Here is a 21,481-nt window from a genome sequence, read left to right on the forward strand (position 1 = left end):
TCCGGGGACCACGCTATTTTTACCATCCAGTGTGCGTCGGGTCCCCGCCAATCCTCTGAGGAGGGTTGGCCTGCACTTGATTCGGCTGACTTCTGCCGGCACGCCGTTTCAGAGCGCCGAGCTAAGTGCTCAAGAAACACCAGAGACCAGTCTCGAGAGACTGGTTCCCTTAGTAGATTTTCTGGAAGAATGGGAAACTCTACCGAATATATCAAATTGGGTGCTGCTCGTGATAGAAAAGGGGTACAGAATTCAGTTCGGGTCTCGCCCGCCCAGATTCAATGGGGTCCTTCCCACAGTGGTGACCCCCGAGCAGTCTCTGGTTATGGAACAGGAAGTTATGACACTTTTGCAAAAAGGAGCTATAGAAAGGGTTCCTCCTCCCAGCAAGCTGTCAGGGTTCTACGGCCGTTACTTCATAGTTCCGAAGAAGGATGGAGGACTTCGTCCTATCATAGACTTACGGGTGTTCAATCGGTCGATGCAAAGACTAAAAATTCAAATGCTTACACTCAAACAGAAAAAAATCATTCCCCAAATCAGGTCCGAGGACTGGTTTGTGACGATAGACTTGAAAGATGCTTACTTTCATGTATCCATCCATCCTTCTCACTGGAAGTTCCTCAGGTTTGCTTTGGGGGGCGAAGCTTACCAGTACAAGGTTCTTCCGTTTGGCCTATCATTATCACCCCGCACATTCACAAAGTGTGCGGATGCAGCCCTGGCTCCTTTGAGACCCCAGGGCATTCGCATACTGAATTACATCGATGATTGGTTGATTCTAGCTCGCTCAGAGCAACAAGCAGTTCAACATCGAGATGTTGTTCTGTCTCACATGAAAAGGCTTGGGCTGAGGCTCAATGCCAAGAAGAGTGTGCTGATACCGGCTCAGACCACCAATTATCTAGGTGTTATGTGGGACTCCACAACAATGCGGGCACGTCTGACTCCTGCCCGTGTGAGCTCTGTTCTGTCAGCCGTAAAAGGGGTGAAGTTAGGCCAGTCTCTCACTGTGAAACAGTTTCAGAAACTGTTGGGTCTAATGGCAGATGCGTCCAACATAATTCCTTTTGGCCTCCTGCATTTGAGACCCCTACAGTGGTGGCTCAGGACCAGGGGGTTTTCCCCGGGGGGGGGGACCCTTTTCGAATGATCAAAGTCACACGGCGATGCCTTTGTGCTCTAGCCGTGTGGAAAGACCCCTGGTTCCTGTCTCAGGGTCCCGCGTTGGGAGCCTCTGGTTGTCGCGCAATGCTTACGACAGACGCTTCCCTCACAGGCTGGGGAGCGATCATGAGTGGTCGCTCAACTCAGGCTTTTTGGGAGGACCATCAACTCTCCTGGCATATAAATCGGCTGGAGATGATGACGGTGTTTCTAGCACTAAAACACTTCCTCCCAGACCTGAGAGACCATCATGTGCTGGTCCGCACAGACGATATGTCAGTGGTCTCTTATATAAACCATCAGGGGGGTCTACGGTCTCGCCAACTAAATTACTTGGCCCGTCGGATCCTCCTGTGGTCTCAGGGGAAGCTGCTTTTGTTGAAGGCAGCCTATATCCCCGGGAGTCAGAATGTGGGGGCAGACGCCCTGTCGAGGCAGGGGCCGAGGCCCGGGGAGTGGAGACTCCATCCAGAAGTGGTGGATCTCATTTGGAAAAACTTTGGTCAGGCACAAGTAGACTTGTTTGCTTCGGGAGAGTCAACCCAGTGTCCGCTCTGGTACTCCCTCATGCATCCAGCACCCCGGGGTCTGGATGCCATGGTACAGACGTGGCCGAGGCTACGTCTGTACGCATTTCCCCCGGTCGCTCTGCTCCCACGAGTCCTGGAGAAAGTACGCCAGGAAGGGGTCAGCCTTATACTGGTGGCCCCATACTGGCCGACCCGAATATGATTTTCGGACTTGGTGTCCATCATAGACGGTGCTCCGATGGAGCTCCCCTTGAGACGTGATCTTCTATCTTAGGCGGGCGGCGCGATAATACATCCCCGCCCAGAACTATGGAAACTAGGGGCCTGGCCTATGAGGGGGACAGGTTCATAGAGGCTGGTCTCTCATCTGAGGTTGTTGAGACCATACTTAGCTCCAGGGCTCCCTCCGCGAGGAAGCTTTACTCTTATAAGTGGAATTTATTCTCTACCTGGTGTAGACAACATGAAACGGACCCTGTCCGTGCTCCTATCAGCTTTGTGCTATCTTTTCTCCAAGAAAAATTCTCGGAGGGCTTATCTTATTCAACCTTGAAGGTTTATGTTGCGGCTATATCAGCCTATCATGTTGGGGGGGATTCCTCGGTTGGTCGAGACCCCCTCGTGTCACGCTTCCTCCATGGTACACTGAGGCTGAGGCCTCCAGTGCGCACAAGGACCCCGGTCTGGGACTTATCAGTGGTTCTACGTGGGTTAGCTGAGGCTCCCTTTGAACCACTGGAGGAGGAGTCTGTAAAGTTTCTGACTTTAAAGACAATATTTTTACTTGCTATTACTTCTCTAAAACGAATTGGAGATCTTCAGGCCCTTTCAGTGGCCCCCTCATATTTGGAGTTCGCTCCTGGAATGGTGAGAGCATTTTTTCATGCTAGACCTGGCTATGTGCCGAAGGTCCCCACCAATGTCCCGGGTCCTATTGTGCTTCAAGCCTTTTATCCTCCTCCATTTATATCTTCGGATCAGGAAAAACTAAATCTGCTTTGCCCAGTGAGGGCTTTGGACGCTTATGTCCACAGAGTTGCCCTGTGGCGTAAAACAGAACAATTGTTCGTCTGTTACGGTTCTCCTAATAAAGGTGGACCGGCGTCCAAGCAGAGGATGAGCAAGTGGGTGGTTGAGGCCATCTCACTTGCATATAAAGCAGTCGGACAGTCCTCCCTTTAACGTCCGTGCTCATTCCACAAGGGGTATGGCGGCATCGAAAGCTTTGATGTCTGGCGTCTCTATGAGTGACGTCTGTGATGCAGCTGGATGGTCAAACCAGCACACATTTATCAAATATTATAACCTTGATGTGGGCTCCACTCCAGGGTCCTCCGTACTGTCGAGCTAACATAGCAAGCATTCGAAGTACGGCACAGTTGGGATTGCGTTCCCAATGCGTTTCACACAGCGTCGATAGTTCCCACGAAAGGGAACGTCTCGGGTTACGGATGTACCCCTGCATGCTTGCGAGTGCTTGCTTCAGATTTTCCACAGAAGCTAGCGTTCTCTGCATCCGGGCATGCTTTATAGTTTCCTGGTCCGTGACGTCACCCGCCTCTGACGTCTCGTTACACGATTGGTTGGATACAGGAGTGCTTCAATGACGATATCACGCAGAAGGTTCCCAATGCGTTTCACGCAGCGTCTCGTTCCCTTACTCAGGGAACCAGAGTTACATCCGTAACCCGAGACGTTTTCAACATTGATAATAATAAGAAATGTTACAAGCGCACCAATCAGCATATTAGATTATGAAGATATTAGAAGGATCATGTGACACTGAAGACTGGAGTAATGGCTGCTAAGAATTTAGCTTTGTCATCACAGGGATAATTACAATAAATTATTAAAATATATAATATATATAAAACAACTGTTTTACATTTTTTATAATGTTTCACAGTAATTATTTATACTTATCTTTTGATCAAATAAAATTTGCAGACTTGTTGAGAACAAGAGGCTTCTTTCAAAAACTTAAAAACATCTTACTGTTCTGTGCTCTGTCCAGCTGTTTTGAACAACAAAATGACAAAAATTTGGTTCACATTTAGATTATATTTAAAGTTTAAATGGCTCCAATGGCTGTACAATTCCTTATTCTAGAATTTACATACAGCTCAGTGGGCATGATTAAATACTTTGAATGTTGCAAGTATATATAAGTATATATATAATTGTACTAAATTAATTGACAGCCCTAAATAATGTTAGCACAGTTGTCCTGGATTAGGGAGTTAGAAATGTTGTTGTTAATTTCTCTTTCTGTATGAAGCTTTTCTTTATTTGCAGAAAGCTTCAATTTTAGTGTGATAGCCATGGTTTGTCTGTCACCAAACTATGAGCGGTCTCAATACCTTAACAGTAGTGGTATTGGTGTTCTCAAGTTTTCTTTCTTTCTCTGTCTATCGCTCTCATTTTCTTCCCCAAGGGTTCGCGCATATGGTGAAGTCTCCACAAGGTATGCACTGTCTAAATTCTATTATTGCACATTTTCCAATGTGTTTTCATTGTTTTTGCGACTTCTCTTGCACGTGCATGCAGCTCCCTGCACTGACTGGCTCTGCCCTCGTGATTGCATGATTATTGTCTTCTTGCCGAATTATGTAATTTCTCTCTGTGATACTGTGGTGAACTGACAGGTTAGGGGTGCGGTTTTCTCAGGGTTGACTCCCCCCATGATGTCATAGCAAGTTACATTCTCTCTCATACGTTAGACTACTGCAGTGCCAACTGACCCATAATTTACAATCACTGATCTGCCCTTCATTTTACTTAGATATCATTCATAGACTGGCAGAATTACTATGCAGTTATAAATAAAATATCCCTGAGCTAAACGGAACAGCTCTTCTCTAAATGAACCATGCTGAAAGGAAGCAAAAGGGCATATTAATAGAATGATTCCTTTTTAAATAGTTTGAAAGATTTTTCTTTTTAAATGTGTGGTATAGGAAGATCTGCCATGATGGTTTTGTCCCGAATTCTGGGCTTCTACCAACTTTTTCATCAACTTTTAAATACTGAAAGAAGGTTCAGAAAATGTTTGTTGTCAACATGTGAAGGTCAAACTAAATATTATAGCTGTATAAACATTTATATTATTATTTAATATGAAATATTATAATGTAGTTTTTTATAATATTATTTAATATAAATTAAAAGTATTTTGTCCCATTTTGCAGTCCTGTTACTGAAATTAATGTTCAAATACAATTTAAAAATCCAATTTGTGATTTTGTTATATTCTGGGATTAAACATAAAATTCAAATGCAAGTTTAAAAGAAAACACTCAAATCTGTCAGAATGGATAACAGGGTTACACATAGCATGTTAGCAAATTTAAACAAAATTTAAGGTGTCACTCAGTAGGAGCTTTCTTTCTGCCTAAATGTTGGTTTATAGTTATTTAAAAAAAAAAAAAAATAAATAAATAAATGAGATTTATGGAATGAGATTATTTACTTGTCTTCCTGCCATGCTGTTGAAAGGCTCCAAATGATGTTACTTGTTGGCTGTCATGATTTTAAGCAATGTCCAGTAGAAAATAATGTGGTAACAGGGTTGCAGGCAAAAATTTGAAGCACAGCTAAATATTTTGTTTTTGGTTATTAAAATTTGTCCTTATAAAAATAGACAAATTATGTATAAAAAAAAGAAAAAGAAAAACTGTATTTTCTCTCTCTCTTAAAAAGCCTATTCACGGCAAATCCCACCTACTAATTAAGGTCACTTGGCACGGAAATGTACAATTCTCTTGGGTGCGTAATGCCTGTGGTGGGTTCTCAGTGGAGATGGACAGCCACTCAGACATGAATCCATTATATGTCCTTCATTCAAGCACTCGTGTCCTGACATGAAAGCCTTTGAACCGGTTAGTCCTTATGGAGAAAGATACATCTAAATATATGAATCAGCATATGCCTGTCTTCCAGACCAGAAATACAAAATAGTGCCAAACTCTGTCCCTGAGCATCTGTTAGTTTGAGAAACACTAGCACGTTTTTTCCCCCACCTCAGTTCAAGTCATATGGATGGGGTAACAATTATATCCATATTAATTATATCCATATTAATTATGTAATCCATATTAATTCTGTAGGGAATTCTACGGCAAATCAAGTCAGATAATGCAGTCTGAATGCTCTCATTATTCTAAAGTGCATGTAAATCTGTCCAGAATATGTACGTGTGCACAACTCTCATCCTACAATTTACTGTCCCTGTCTCTCTCTTTCCCACTGTCCTTCTTGTTGACATCACCCTTCCTGTTTGTCTCTGTGGAACCTCTTCAACCAACCCCTATGTAGGCAGAAACAAAGGTATTGCATGCTTTCACTATTATATTAGTAGGCCTTATTAGCCACTGCAGATTAGCATTACCTTCTGCAGTATATGATAGTTACGTTTTTGGGATACGGGATCTTCTTGTCCAGACAGTCCAGCCATGAATGCTGATTATGAAACCAAGTTTTGCGGTCAAAATAGATGAATCATCTTATTTACGGTGATATGGAGATGTAATGGTGGTGTCTTTCTGGAGCTTGTTGATTTATTTAAATTATGCTTTCCATTTCTAAGTCATATAATGTTGCAGTGTCTCATGTTTCTGAGGTTCTTGTGTTGCTGAGTGCATGAACAGGCTGGATTTTGAAGCTGTGTATCTGTATAAGTATATCATTCAGGGCTTGTGTTTTGGGCTGAGTCAGTGACTCCAGGGACAGGTTGAGCGTATTGCAATGCCACCTCATATTTATGCTTTAAAACCAGAGATGCTGAGACAGAACCTTTCATATAAATTGACCTCTTGGATCTCTTTTCTGTTGTCTTTGACTTTTTCTTCACTTTTAGTTATGACTTTGTGATTTGAGCAAATTCTTGTAGCATTGTGTTGTCTACACAATACAAAACAAAACAAATTTTTTTTCCCCCTTTAAAATTGATAGATTTCTACACTTTTCTACATGGTCTCCATGTCAAAACTGAAATAAGAATTTAACTTTATGAGATTAAAATACAAAATCATTTAATCAATCAATATTGTCACTAGTACATTGATGGTAAAAAATTCGAAATTGTGGTTTTATATATTTTATTTTAAAATTACTAGAAGATGCTAGACGTTCTGACCCCCTAAATCTACAGTTATTAATATTAAGATTAAGATTATTTGTGAAATGATTTTGCTGTTCTGAAATAGTTTGCCAATGGATTGCTGTTGAAAATAAAATAGGATTGCATTTTCATTTTACATAAGGGCCCCATTTTAACGATCGAGCGCATTGTCTAAAGCGCTAGCACAAGTACACTTAGGATGAGTCTGAATCCTGAAAGTTTTGCTAGTTTAACAACGGGAACAATGGTCCTGTGCCCAGCGCATGGTCTAAAAGGGTTGTCCCTATTCTCTAAATGAGTAATGGGTGTGTTTTGGGTGTTATGACAATAAACCAATCAGATTCTCATCTCCCATTCCCTTTAAAAAAAAACAGTTGTGCTCACGCCATGGCAGATTCGCTATTTACATGGCAGAATTTGCAAGAAATTTGAACGCTTCTCTAGCAAGGAAACGGATCTGCTCATGTGCAAGGTTAAAGTGCACAAGCAGACCATCTACGGTACAAGCCAGATTCCACCAAAGCATTTTTATCTTTATGCACACAATAATAATCTTTTACATTGTAATCCTTTTATTTTTAATATTTGGCATGTTTGTGTTCTGCTGCGTGTCACTGGCTACGTTTACATGCACCAATTTTCGTCAATCCGAATGAATTGAATCCGACTGCAGATCTGTTTACATGTACTCTAAACATTGTAATCTGATTCAAATATCCATTTATGTGTGTTTTATATACATTCCGATCAAAACTTTTGCGCACGCGCTCTGCGTATGTGACGTCATATCAATCACATTTGTGGTAACCCGGGTTGCGTCTGTTAACAAATGATGATCATGTATCGACGATAGCCAGAGATTTTGTCAAAAGCATCAAATCTTGGCAATATTAAGAGGATTTGGTATTTCCAATTAATATAGGGCTGTTACATTCTTCTAGTCTATTATTATAACTATTAGGTTTGGCTTCTTTTATTATTAAATTAATATTATACTATGTGCTGTGAGGATAATAAAAGATTAGCCTATTAGCTATCTTTGAAAATGTTTTAAACATTTTTTTAGGTCTAATATACAATGAATTATAGGCCTATAGCTAATTAAAATTATTAAGAGTGTAGGCTATAATATTTCCTAACACCGCAGTCATCAATGAAAAAGCGCAGCTTTTCTTAAAGCACCGACTTTAAAAAAACAACCTGTTTAACACAAAATACTATTATTCTCATTTTTTTCACAAGCCTATATGTACTGCCACAAGAGAAATAATGGAATAAATTAAGACAGTTATATACAACAGTTATCAGCATATTATGTTGAAATTGTCTCTTGAGTTTCGTCACTTTTTACTTTCACTCTGAATACTGACTGAGCTTCAGACTTTTTCACCAGCATAACTCTTGCTCAAAGTTTGCACGTTGCTTCTTGTGTGATATCCATTGGCTCCCCTTCTTGTTTTAAAACAGAAAGATTTGCAATATTATTCCCAATATTCCAATAAAGATGTATGCCAACAGACAGTGGCATATGTATCCCTTCATAGGGATACATACGCCACTGTCTGTTGGCATACATCTTTAGAGCTAAAGACGTGAACATGAACTTGCGCACTGCGTAATGCGTGTCAACATTGCACTGCGCATGTGCCCCAGAGACTTCTGAATACGACTGAGAAAGTAGTCGGATTCAAGCATTTACATGGTTATTTTTTGCTGTTGGATAGGAAGAGAAAAGGAATAAACCACCCCTTCTAATCCGATCGAAATTTCATTCGGATTGAGCTCAATCGGATCGATTAAGGTGTTTACATGAACGTTTTTGAATCCGATTGAGCCGTCAATCTGATTACAAATGGATTATTTGGGTGCATGTAAACGTAGCCACTGTATATGAAATAAGCAGAGTGTACACGTGTTGTGTACCCACCTGTAGGCACATATTACTAACGCACTCTTTAAATAACAAATAATAATAATAATAATAATAATACTGCGGCATTGACTTTAGACCAGGTTTCATTTGGTCAATGGCGCAGTCTGTTTCATTTGCCTCAAAATAGCAACGTGCCAACAATGCACCTGAACACCAACACGCCCATGCTGTTTAAACAACGTAGCGCTGGACATGAAAATGATAACTGCGTCAGGCTGAAACTAGCAACAAACATTTGCGCTGCATTGTGCCGGGTGTATGAAAGTACAGCTGCAAGCTTACAGCTGATTGGCTAGTCAATATTCTGAGATGACACATCAAGTGTTGTTGTGACACCACTGTAGACACATTTTCTGTCCTCTCTTATTTTCAATAAAAGTGAAAGAAGAGTATATATAGTATAAAGAGACCTAAACATTTACATAAATGAACAAATTATACTTTGCTAGTAACCCCACACATAGCGGATAATGGAAGAGATCGCTAACAGTAACAGTTCTTTCATGTACTGGAGGAGGGAAATGAAATCAGCACTTCACCAACCCTCTACTTATGTTTTAGTGAGATGAGAAGAAGTTATTAGCTTAGGCTAATGGCTGAGGATCAGTGTGCTGGTGCTGGGGATGATGAAATTACTGGTGGCTGAAGGTCATCCAAATGGCTTCTGCTAAGAGCTAATCTAGAGCCTTCACAAAACTGGACTAAAGTCAGAAGTGACTGGGGCTGGGTGGGTTAGCTTGCTACTGCAGTGTGAGAGATATGCTATGCGACTAGCTGTCTTTGAGGAGTGATTAGAAGAGTCAGGAGAAGTTCAGCTCTGGTTTAGATAATCTCTGCTTGGAGCTTTAGAGTTTCTCTCTTCGGCCCCAGTCCTTAGCGCTCACTCTAATTATCCCCTGAAAATTTCTGCCTCTGAACAAAGACTTTCTAATTTTCTCTCTCTCTCTTCCTCTCTGTGCATTTCATTGCTCTAGATTTCTGGGTGGATTCATCCAAAAATCCCCATCTTGTAGGACTGTGATACATTAGATGCATGCACAAACTTCGAACCATATGTCCCAAAAGACACTCTGAATTACCTTGTAATAAAGCATATAGTATGCAGTTTACAGTAACATATGGCCATAGTACAGTACCATATGGCAATAGTACTGCCTAAATAGTAGATTGCATAAATAGTTATAGTACATAGTGTACAGTATAATATAATTTGTAGTATACTATGTACTGTATAGTAAACAAAATACAGTTTAGTATGCTAGGCTGTAACAATTGTTTTGATAATCAATTAATTTGACAATTATTTCTTTGATAAGCCCATTTTTTATTTTCTATATTTTATTAAAAAATATAAAATGTTATTCCACATCCTGCCCAATGTTGTCTTCCAAACAAAGTGCAAACTGGCGACTATTTGATAATCAAATTCATTGTCGATTATTTTGATTATAGATTATTATCAATTAGTTGTTGCAGCCCTTTTATGCAGTGCATAGTAAACAGTGCAGTGTATACAGTGTATAATATATAGGGACGCACCGGATGTTTGGTAACCGAAATTATTCTGCTGAAAATAGCAAAAAAAGCACTTTCAATGTTCGACTGAAGAAGTGAAAAGGCCGAATAAATGGTGTTTTTGATGATACGATCAAATTGCAATCAGAGTGAGAGGCACGCATGCTCTATAAATGCAGCAAGCATGTCGGCAGTGTTGAAGCATTTTAAAGTGTCCAAGAAAGATGCAAAAATGGCCATTTGCAGACACTTTTAAAAAAAAAAAAAAAAAAAAACTGCAGATGTGCGATGAAGTTGTGTGCTTGCTCCCAATTCCTCTCTCTCACACACACACACGCGTGCGCGCCACTCGAACCTTGCATAAAATAATCTTTCATAAAGTTCAAAAAGGTTGAAGCGAATTACAAGGACATTTATTGCACAGGATATGCGCTGTGATAAACTTTGTGATAAATCGCTTTGCTTGATGTTACTCTTGCAGTGTGTGGTGTTGCCCACTGGTATTTTCCTTACTAATGCACTACAAAGGCATCATTTATGTTGTTCGGAATACATTGGGCTTATATTTTAAAAAATATGAAACTCATTGACAGAAGGCTAATTTCAATTTCAAATGCTCATGTGTGCTTTGTGAAGAGTTCTTGCGCTGTGTGTGAATCCATTTAAGTGGTTAAATATACTTGCTTTTAAAAATGGTTTTATGATGCAAAATTAATGTAAACACAGACAGTTATGTTAAGGGATTAAACAGATAGGACAAACCACATCATATATTTCAAAAGAGATCTATGCACTAGTGTGAATGCAGCTTATCTCCCACTGTGATGTCATCAGTAATAATCAAACAACAGTAAAGATGAGAAAGAGAAAAATCACTCACAGCTCTTAAATGGAAAACATTCAGATACTCTTAAATACTGAAAGCACTCTTTGTTTATTGCTTGTAATATTGTTTCGCTTAATATTGTATTGCTTTTATGTTTTGAAGCTATATTAATTTATAAATTTAAAATTCCTAACATACAATTGTTTTTATGCATTTTGTTTTAATTTGTAATTGTTTTTAAAAAGTACTTTTAATTACATATGTAATTTAATAAAATTAAAAAAATAATAGTTTTGGAATTAGACCGTGACTCCCAGAATCGGATCGGAATGTGAGGTGTCTAAAGATTCCCACCCCTTCTATGCTACATTCTTTCAGTATAGTTATAGGCCTAATATAGCTATTCAAGAAGGGGGGCTCAAAGATGGCCAAATAAAGATATTATAAACTCATTTATTTATGTTAAGTGTATTGTGCTTTGTTGGTATAATGTCTGCTGGAATGTAAAAAAAAAATGTCCAGTGTTAAATATTTTTAAATTGTAGTTTTGTAATTATTTTCTTTTCTTTTAAAAGCAAGACAAAATAGTAAAAAGCATATTTTGACTTTGATTTATGCAATGGTGAAAAAATTGGCAAAATAAACAAACAAAAAATTGTTGGCCAATTGTTTCATTATATTTGGCTTCAGCCAAGAAAGGGCTTTTCACACTTGAAATAGTTAACCCTGGGTTATTCTAAAACCCAGATAAATAGAATCCTGGATTATCTTTGTTCACGTTTCACACTGCTCATTCTATACCTATACTAAACAGTTAATCCTGGACATTCCTAAACCCTGGGTTAAAGTCCTTATTTGCATATTTGTGGTGTCAGTGTTACTGACTGGACAAACGCAGCACGTGACCTGTTTACATAAAGGCCCTAGCATTGCTCATCCTTATTGATGACTGTACTGTTAAGTTTTTTTCTGAATAAACTTTTCAAACTTTGAAAGTAAGAATGACCATCTCTTCTTCACTGCAATTGTCATGTTTTCCATTGCCATTTGACATTTTTCCTATCATATGCAGAAATGACTGTTTATCAATGACTGCCCGAAGTGCATGAATATAAGGCACACGATTGGTTCTCGGTTGCTAAGCATCTAGTTGTAACATTCTAACACTGCATCATTTCACACTGTATAAGTCTGGCACTGCAATATGTAGTTAACACCGCAAAAGCAGTGCTTACCCTGCTCAGGGTTTCATAACCCCAGGTAAAAGGCGGTGCTAACCCCACATCTAAATTACAAGTGTGAAACGCTTTTTTCCCCAGGGTTAAAAGTGTTGTTTAGAATGACGATAACCTGGGGTTAAGTGCAGTGTGAAAAGCCATACATTTTCATTTTGGTGCATCCCTAATATAGTAGGGTTGAGTACAAAAAAACACTGAAATTCTATTTATACAAATATTATCAAATTAAATAAAAACTGTGACATATTTCAAGAATTTCTTTTTTTAGAAAATCTTAGAGAATCTTTTTTACTTTTCTGAACTTATAGTTTTGCTCTAATAATTTCCAAATCAAATTTTGCTAATTTCTATGTTAATATTCAGTAATAGTGTAAAGAAAAAAAACAAGTAGTAGAAACATCAAGCACTAGAATAAAGATACAAATTCATTTAAAGTTTATTAGTTATCTAACAGTGGCATTGAATATTCAAGTAAAGATTAAGAATCGCAGAAGTGCACAATTACCATAATTAGTTATACAGTATTTAGCTCAAAAAGGAGATGGTTTGAATACAGTGACTGCACTTATTTATAGAAAAGTGTCAGTTCTACTGATTCTGTAAAGTGACTGGTATTGGTATTTTTTTTTTTTTTTTAATATCAACTTATGACCGAATCAAGTTTTGACATCCCTAGTAAAGTATAGTGTATATAGTATATGTGTGGTATATAGTATATACCATAGTTTGTAGCATGTTTTATCTGTGCTCTCACGGGGTGTAGTAAGTCATTATGTTTTTCCATATGTTAATTCTTACAGCGATGGCTTTGGCCCTGTGGACATTAACTAAACTCATCTCTGTCTCATTGCGCTAGTGTGCGTCAGTGCTTATGTAACATGGCTAGCACTCAGAGACACAATATGCCCTTAGCAACCTGTAACATTACAGACATTCATAAACCACAATAAAATAAAATAAAATAATAAATAAATAAATAAATAAATAAACAATTGCATATTGTATTGTGCATTCACATAAGGGAATGTTGAATTGCACAATTTTATCTCAGCCTCATTTGATGGGGTTGTTTGTGTTTGTATTTAGTTTGTGTTGTATTTCTAGTTGTGTGTAACATTACAGACATTCATAAACCACAATAAAATAAAATAAAATAATAAAATAAAATAAAATAAAATAAAATAAAATAAATAAATAAATAAACAATTGCATATTGTATTGTGCATTCACATAAGGGAATGTTGAATTGCACAATTTTATCTCAGCCTCATTTGATGGGGTTGTTTGTGTTTGTATTTAGTTTGTGTTGTATTTCTAGTTGTGTGTAGCATCAAGTCACATGGCAACACATCAAGCCTTGAAAATGAAGTAGTTTCTCATCATAGACACTGGTTAGAATGGATCAGATGGAGCAGTGTCAGATGTGATCCTCAACACAATTGCTCATTTCAGTGGGCTTCTCAATGCACAAATCCAGAGCACATGATACTGTAACACCGACATCCAGACAAATAACGCTCTCATCAGTAAAAACTACAAAGATACCATTCTCATCCAATCAGTGCATGAAACCACAGATATTCTCTGTTAATAATTGTAACAAAGACATAATTTAGAAAACCAATCCTCTCTTAATAGTTCTTTTGGCATCAGTTCCTCCTACTTTACTTTTGGTCTCTCTAACACTCATTTTTCAGTCTCACTCCTCGCTTGTTTCTCATTTCATCGCCATGCTGTGCTCAGTCACTGTCTTGTCCAGCACTGGGATTTCTCCAGTTATTGATTTCTCGTTCACTCAGCTAATGCACTTTCTCCCTCTCATGAACATCTCTTTAACATCACTCAACTATCAGTCGAATTTTCTTTTCATCCTTTTCCTCTTTTCTCCCTCAGTATTTTTTTTCCTGGTGCATTTGTTTTCTCTTAGTGATTTCATTAGATAAAATTCGAAGTTTGATATGAACTAGCAAGTAGAAAATCATGGTTTGCTGATTTGCCTTAAAGGTGATGAATTATAAATTTGTAATTTTGGTTTACAAAAATGTTCTATCCCACTTCAATATGCAGAAACAACTATTAAGTTAATTCCCCTGAAATGTGTGAAAGCATCTTTGGTTATTCGAGACATTGCCTCAATAGCAGTAAACTTCACTAGCCAATAGCGATCAAGCATGCTACTTTGGATGGGCCCATGGCCTATATAGAGAGTGGGCCTTTGAAAACTTTCAGCACTATGGCCCGATCCCTTGTAGATGGATCTGGAGGATGTAATCTCCTAAAACCCTTTAGATTTTTAATTTTTACCAAAAGAGCAGCCAGCTATCGGAGCCTGATGAGCATTGTTTCTCTGACCTCACTGGAGGAAAAGCATATTTGCTCGCCGTCGGCCACTTGTACTTGCACTTGCCAACCTCAAAGGGTCTTGTGTCTTTGCATAGAACATTTGGCTGTGAGAATTCTCCGCAAACAGGTGCACCTCTGCCTGCCCAAAAATGTACCAAATCATCTGTACCATCTTGGAATGCAGCTCTCATTCCCCCAGTACTAGTGAATGCAACCTGACCCCCTTGGCGATTTATGTATGCTACCACCACCGTGTTGTCCATATGAAAGCATTGTGGACTTTTGGTAGAAACAATCGATATATTGTTAAAAAACAGTACAATTCATTGAACGAATTGACCCTTCGCCGGGAGTTTGATTGACAAGCGATCTAACCAGTCAGAACGCAGAATCCGCCATTTTGTCCGACAAAGCAGTCAGGAATTAGAAGGTTAAACTCGGTGAACTTAAACTTGAAAAATGGTGTGTATTTACATATTTCCGCGTTTGAAACAACGTTCCTTCTCATGTTCATTCATGTTTATTTGATGCTATAAATTAACTAGTAGGAAGATACGATCAGTTCACAAGCTGCTTGAGCAATCTGTCACGACACATTAAAGAGAAAATTAAGGGTTTTTATTGTTTGATTTTTTTTAAAATTACACCATTTGAAAGCGGGGACTTTGTTTAATATCATAATTAACCTGCTCTGTCTTGTCTGTCGAAGTGTTGTCAGTGTCTTCTTTGCTCCACAATGTATTTTTCACTGCGTGTGGCGTGACAGCGCCACTGCTTGTCGGACAAAGCAAGAGTAACTAAGGGGGGCAGGTCTTTGCGAAGGGTCAATTCTGTCCTCCACAGCCTCGTTTTCATTCCAGTCAAAAATTAAACATAGCGCTAAACTGACTAAGGTCTGTTGGATGACTGGATGGGACCTTTGCATGAAAACAGAGAAGCAAACACACAAATTTGCATTTTTGAAGCAAACACAACTTCACGAGTTAATTTGCACTTAAAATTGAAATAAATCTTTTTTTTTCTTCGGAACATGGAAGGTATAGGGGCTGTTGTGTAATCCTCTTCGGCGGCATCATGTCAAACTCATTAAAGGATTAGTTCACTTACAAATAAAATTTTCTTGATAATTTACTCACCTCCATGTCATCCAAGATGTCCATGTCCTTCTTTCTTCAGTCGAAAAGAAATAAAGGTTTTTGATATAAACATTCCAGGATTATTCTCCTTATAGTGGACTTCAATGGCCTCCAAACGGTTGAAGGCTAAAATTACAGTTTCATTGCAGCTTCAAAGGCTTTAAACGATACCAGACGAGAAAGAATGGTCTTATCTAGTGAAACGATTGGTCATTTTCTAAAAAAAATGTAAATGTATACGCTTTATATAAACAAATGATCGCCTTCCAAGTGCTTCCGCCAAAACTGCACTTTCGTATTCTTCAAAAAGCTTACGCTGTATGTCCTACGCCTTCCCTATGCTACTTACGTAACGAACGCAGCGCCAGTTCTATTTTTTCTGTAAGTAGAATACAGAGGTGGAAGTAATGAATTACAACTACTCACATTACTGTAATTAAGTAGCTTTTTCGGGTTTTTGTACTGTTTTGAGTACATTTTTAAATCTGTAATTTTACTTGTACTTAAGTACAAATTAAGCTTAGAAATCTACTTCGCTACTTCACATTCACATTCTGTTACTGAGTATGCCAACAATTTGAATATTCAAACCTTTGACTAGCATATCAGTAGCCAATAAAGAAATCCGAACATAAACAGACCAATGAAAACCCTGATATTTTACCAGCGGCGCGTTCTCATTCTCTCATCTCCCCGACAGGGAGTTTGACACACACCCGCCTCCTCCTGTCACTCACTTGTTTCAGAGCCTGAATGTCAGTGCGAGATTGCAGGTATTGCGCACAATTTTAATCATACCCGCAGGTTTCTATGGCGTATTTTAATTATAAATGTCGAGAGCGCATTATTGTAATGTGCAGAAAACGACGCAAGCTCTCAAATATACAAGTGAACTGCCTCTCCTCTCACTCAGATATTGATACTGTTACGAGTCTTGTGCTTTTTGAAGCTTGACAATAATGATTGCCTTGACAAAACGGATGGACAAAAAATTTAGATATTAAAATATCTACGGTATACAGTATGTGGTGGTTTCCCCCATGGTATTTAAAATGATACTGAATATTGATGATTTTCAAGGTATTGTATTGAAGTTAGAAATTCCAGTATTGTGACCACTAATTCATGCACTTCGTCAATAAGGTGAAAGTGCTTTGTTTAAAGTAGCTATTTTCTACTTAGATCTATGATTTGATTGAATATTTTTTGATAATTTATTAACCCTCTGGAGTCTGAGGCTGATTTGGGGCTTGGAGACGTTTTGACATGCCCTGACATTTGTGCTTTTTTCAGTTGTTCATAAACATATTAATGACAAAAGTGTCATTACACTGTATTCAGCACAAACTAGGCTACAATAATATGTGAGGAACATGTATGTACATGTTTGTGTTTTTGAAGGAATAACATTTATGCGTGGTTATTGAAAAAACAAAAAACTTAAGTCACTGAAATAAGGCCAAAAAAAGTATAGTAAATCTGTGTTTACAAGACTTCTGGGTATTGGAGGTTGTAGACTAGAGTTTTTGCTTCAAAATTATGTAAACATTATGCTGCCTATTCCTTCATATAAAACAATATATTGATTTAGTTTTTGTAAGACACTTTTTGCCAAGAAACACAGTATGCAAGGAGGCGTGAATCACCACTGAAAATGGGCGATTCTCACCTGAGAAGACAAAAGAATTGGATAGTAATGAGTTGAAATGACTTGCATATTAATGAGGCATTTCAGTCAGGTAGGCTGTGAAAAAAACCTTCTGTGATTTCTCAAGCTCATCATGATATATGAAACATACAGAAAAATATTATTACAATATAAAGTAATGGTTTTATATTATATTTTAAAATATAATGTATTTATGTGATGCAAAGAGTCTGAATATAGGCTTTTAGTTTAAAGGCATGCACATTTGGAGAAATATTGGATTCTCATATGTTTATGTCAATTTTCTATACAGAGGAGTTATTTTTATTTAATATTCACTGTCATTACTATGAGCGCTGGTGTTTTCAATTCATCCTTGAAGTGGGAGGGCGCTCTGTGCTTTTTTAGTCCACAAATTCATCTAAAAGAAGAAGAGGCTATTCCATGAATGGATTTTCCAATTCATACAGCAGCAGGAGGGCGCTAAAGAAACAAAAACTCATCTAAAATTCATCTATAGAAGAAAAGAAAACAGGAACTAACTGCATGTCTTCTAGAGCTCGCTAACCCTGACTTTTACATCCAGATAAACACTTTTCAAGACAATAAATTCACGATTGAGATGATGAATGCATGTATTGCCTCTGAATTTGCGTCTGAATAGCGCTGGCTCCGTGGGCGTGGCCGCATTAGCGGATAATGAGCTGAATCACGGACTTCTGACATGGCTCTCTTTTCATACAGATTACATAAACACAGAAGGTTTGTTTTCGATTTGACTTACATGATTTAAAACCTGACATCTTAACGTTTTTTTAGACATAAGTGTAATTTTTCTGTGATTAGTATTCACTAAGTTACAGTTAATTTTCTGAGAACTATCAGATTGGACTTCGTTCAGAGGGAGAGGAGAAATCACGCATCATGTTAGTTTTCTTTATTTTACAAAAAGCACAACATTTTGTTTTTACTCTGAGTGTATACAAATAAAAGAAGATATTCTATAGTTTCAATTGATATATTACTTATGTCTCTATGACAAAAAATGACGGAGTATTTTAAGTCTGTTTTGCTGCAATGTGAAAAAAAACCTGCAAAACGCGCTGGCACGTTTTCAGACCTCAGAGTGTTAAATATCGCCAGCTAAAAAGTAATTAGTAATTTTAGTACTTTGAGTAGTTTTTGAGAAGAGTAATTTGTACTTTTACTTGAGTTCTTTTTTGACACAGTATTCTTACTTGTAATTGAGTATTATTTCAGCAATGTAACAGCACTTGTACTTAAGTACAAATTTTCAGTACTCTTTCCACCACTGGTAGAATAGGGAAGGCATAGGACATACAGTGTAAGCTTTTTGAAGAAAATGAAAGGGCGGTTTTGTCGGAAACACTTGAAAGGCGATCATTTGTTTATATAAAGCATATACATATAAATTTTTTTAGAAAATTACCAGTTTTGCTATATAAGACCGTTATTCCTCGTCTGGTATCGTTTAAAGCCTTTGAAGCTGCACTGAAACTGTAATTTTGAACTTCAACCGTTTGGAGGCCATTGAAGTCCACTATAAGGAGAATAATCCTGGAATGTTTTCATCAAAAACCTTAATTCCCTTTCGAAGGGAACTCAACTCTGCGTTGCCACACTTTGGGGAACGTCACACGTGACTCGGTGTCTGAAAAACCAACTATCCAACAACGCCAATGCTCATTGGCCGGCGACAGCCTATGACGTCATAGGGGCGCGACCCGGATGTATAAAAGCGCGCCCGCGGGAGCAGTCATTATCTTTTCGTCTTTCAGGGACTGCCTGTGTCTTGCCACTGTCTGATTTCTGTAAATTTAAAAAAAGAAAGCCCGCCTGACGCTCTTCTCGAGGGGAGAGACGTCTACACCTGTGCCCGGAGGATCTGGTCCTGCTCGTGCTGAGGCCGAGCGGCGGCTGCATTCATGGGGGTCGCAGGTGGAGCTCGCCGCTAAGTTTGAGAGAGGTGTCACGGTCTCTCAACCTCAAGCAGCGGCTGGTGGGGATGAGCTTCTGGATGACGATGATGCCATCTCCTTGACATCATCGGATCCAGGAGTGAGTGCTCTTCTGGCTGAGAGCCCCCGAGAGCAGGAGATGGATTTGGAAGAGGGAGAAGTGACTGAGGTTGCCTCTTTCTCTTTCAAGCCTCCCTGTCCAGCATATGTGGAATTATTGGAGGTTGTGGAACGTGCTGCAGGCAGGCTGCAGCTGCCATGGCAGCGCGTCAGGAAAGAGCCCGGTCGTGGCAGATTGGATGAACGGTTTCTCTCCGACCACAACCCTGTAATTCCTGTGAGCCTTCCATTCCTTCCCGACCTACATGTTGAGGTGGGGAAGGCATGGAAGAACCCATACTCGGCTAGGATTCATTTGCATCAGCGGGGGAATTTCGCTGATGTGGAGGAATTGGGCCAGCATGGGTATTTGTCGATGCCCCCCATTGGCGAGACGTTTGCTAACTATCTCGTCATGGGTAGCGCGCCGACACTGAAGGCTCCGGTTCTGCCATCTAAACCCCTTAAGATGACATCCCGTTTGAACGGCAGAGCATATGCTGCTGCGGGCCAGGCTGGTGCTGCTTTGCACACGATGGCGGTGTTGCAAGCATACCAGGCTGACCTGCTGAAGGACCTGGTTCAGGGGCAGGGTTTGTCCCCTGATGCGGTGGCTGAGCTGCGCCAAACCACGGATTTGGCTCTCCGTGCCACTAAGCAAACGACCGCCTCGATTGGAAGATCAATTGGCAGCTATGGTGGCTACGGAGAGGCACCTTTGGTTGACCATGGCGGACATCGGGGAGAAAGAGAAGGGCTCTCTCCTCGATGCCCCGGTCTCGCCATCTGAACTTTTCGGCGGTTCCGTTGAGGCGGTTGTTGGAAAGTTTAGGGAGGCGACGGCGCGCTCAGCAGCATTTAAGAAGTGCATACCGGTCAGGTCCTATTCTGTGCCCAGACAACCGGGAGGCTCTGGTCCGCCTCGAGCCGAGGCTCAGAGGCAGGGTCAGAGATCCAGTGTCGCCGCTCGAGCACCTCCTCCACCTCGGAGTAAGTTTCAGAAGCGTCGGGATGCAAAGAAAAGGAGAGGTGATTTGAGAGAGGTGATCAATCAGCGGTGTGATCAACGCCGCTGATTGCTCCCCTCTCTTGGCGAGGGAGGATTTGGTACTTTCCTTCGCCCCTTTTCTTCGTCCTCCCGGGATATGTTTTTAATTCTAATCTGTGCACGTTCAGGATAACACCTTTGAACAATCAGGCCGGTGGCCGGCCCATGATGAAACTTTTTCTGAAGGCCCGCCTTCTGGCTTGATAGTGAAAAGGTTCGTAGGCTTATGGAACCGGGGATATCATTCTTCTACTATGAAAGAACATGGAAGGAATCTCTGGTCTTCGAGCCGTGGGAAGGTAAGACAAGGTCTGATTTAATCACTTAAATGTTCGACCTTGTTTTTATTTCCTGTATTGTTTCCTGAATGTGTAACAGTAAATATGTAATAGGGGTTTTTTGGGCAAAAACTGGGGTGTTGAGACTGACTGAGCGAGCCACAGAATGGCTGCTGTTCAGTTTTCTCTCTGTATGTTCTGCCCTTCGACTATTGTCAGTATAGTTTGAGCTGGCACTCATCACTTCAGTTTATGCGTTTGTGGCGGTCCTAACCGGCCGCTCAGCGCAGTAGCTGTGATCTTTGCTGTATTTCTTATCTGAAATTTCAAGGTAGAGATCAGGCTTATTATAGCGTCTGTTATTTTGAATAGGCCTGTATGTTGTTTGGCCAGGCTAGAACTAAGTGTATGTATGGTGTATGTATAAATAATTCCCATATGTATTTTAGTTTTTGGCCTTCTCCTGAGGGAGTGGCTGAATTTTTTGCCCAGATTATCCCATTGCTTATGTAGGTGCAACTATGAGTGTAACAGCTAGGTTTTAGACTGCTTTGTTAGAGACCTGATGCTGTTTCTCAGGTGGTAGGCCCTTATCTTTGCGTAGATAAGTTTATGCTATTAA

At 39.6% G+C, this 21,481-nt stretch overlaps 1 protein-coding gene across 4 annotated transcripts in view; it reads left to right on the plus strand.

Annotated features, from left to right (window-relative positions):
• The window catches only part of nrxn3b (neurexin 3b), a 605,102-nt gene that overhangs the window by 11,280 nt on the left and 572,341 nt on the right, over positions 1-21,481 (plus strand). For 2 of the 4 annotated variants that reach the window (XM_067384646.1, XM_067384647.1), the window contains exon 3: positions 4,132-4,161. The exons of the other annotated variants lie outside the window; for them this stretch is intronic. In XM_067384646.1, coding sequence (XP_067240747.1) covers positions 4,132-4,161 — 30 coding nt within the window. The remainder of the gene's footprint in view (positions 1-4,131; positions 4,162-21,481) is intronic. 4 annotated transcript variants of the gene reach the window in all.

Source organism: Chanodichthys erythropterus, chromosome 4 (genome assembly GCF_024489055.1).
Source record: "Chanodichthys erythropterus isolate Z2021 chromosome 4, ASM2448905v1, whole genome shotgun sequence".
Classification (NCBI taxonomy): Eukaryota; Metazoa; Chordata; class Actinopteri; order Cypriniformes; family Xenocyprididae; genus Chanodichthys; species Chanodichthys erythropterus.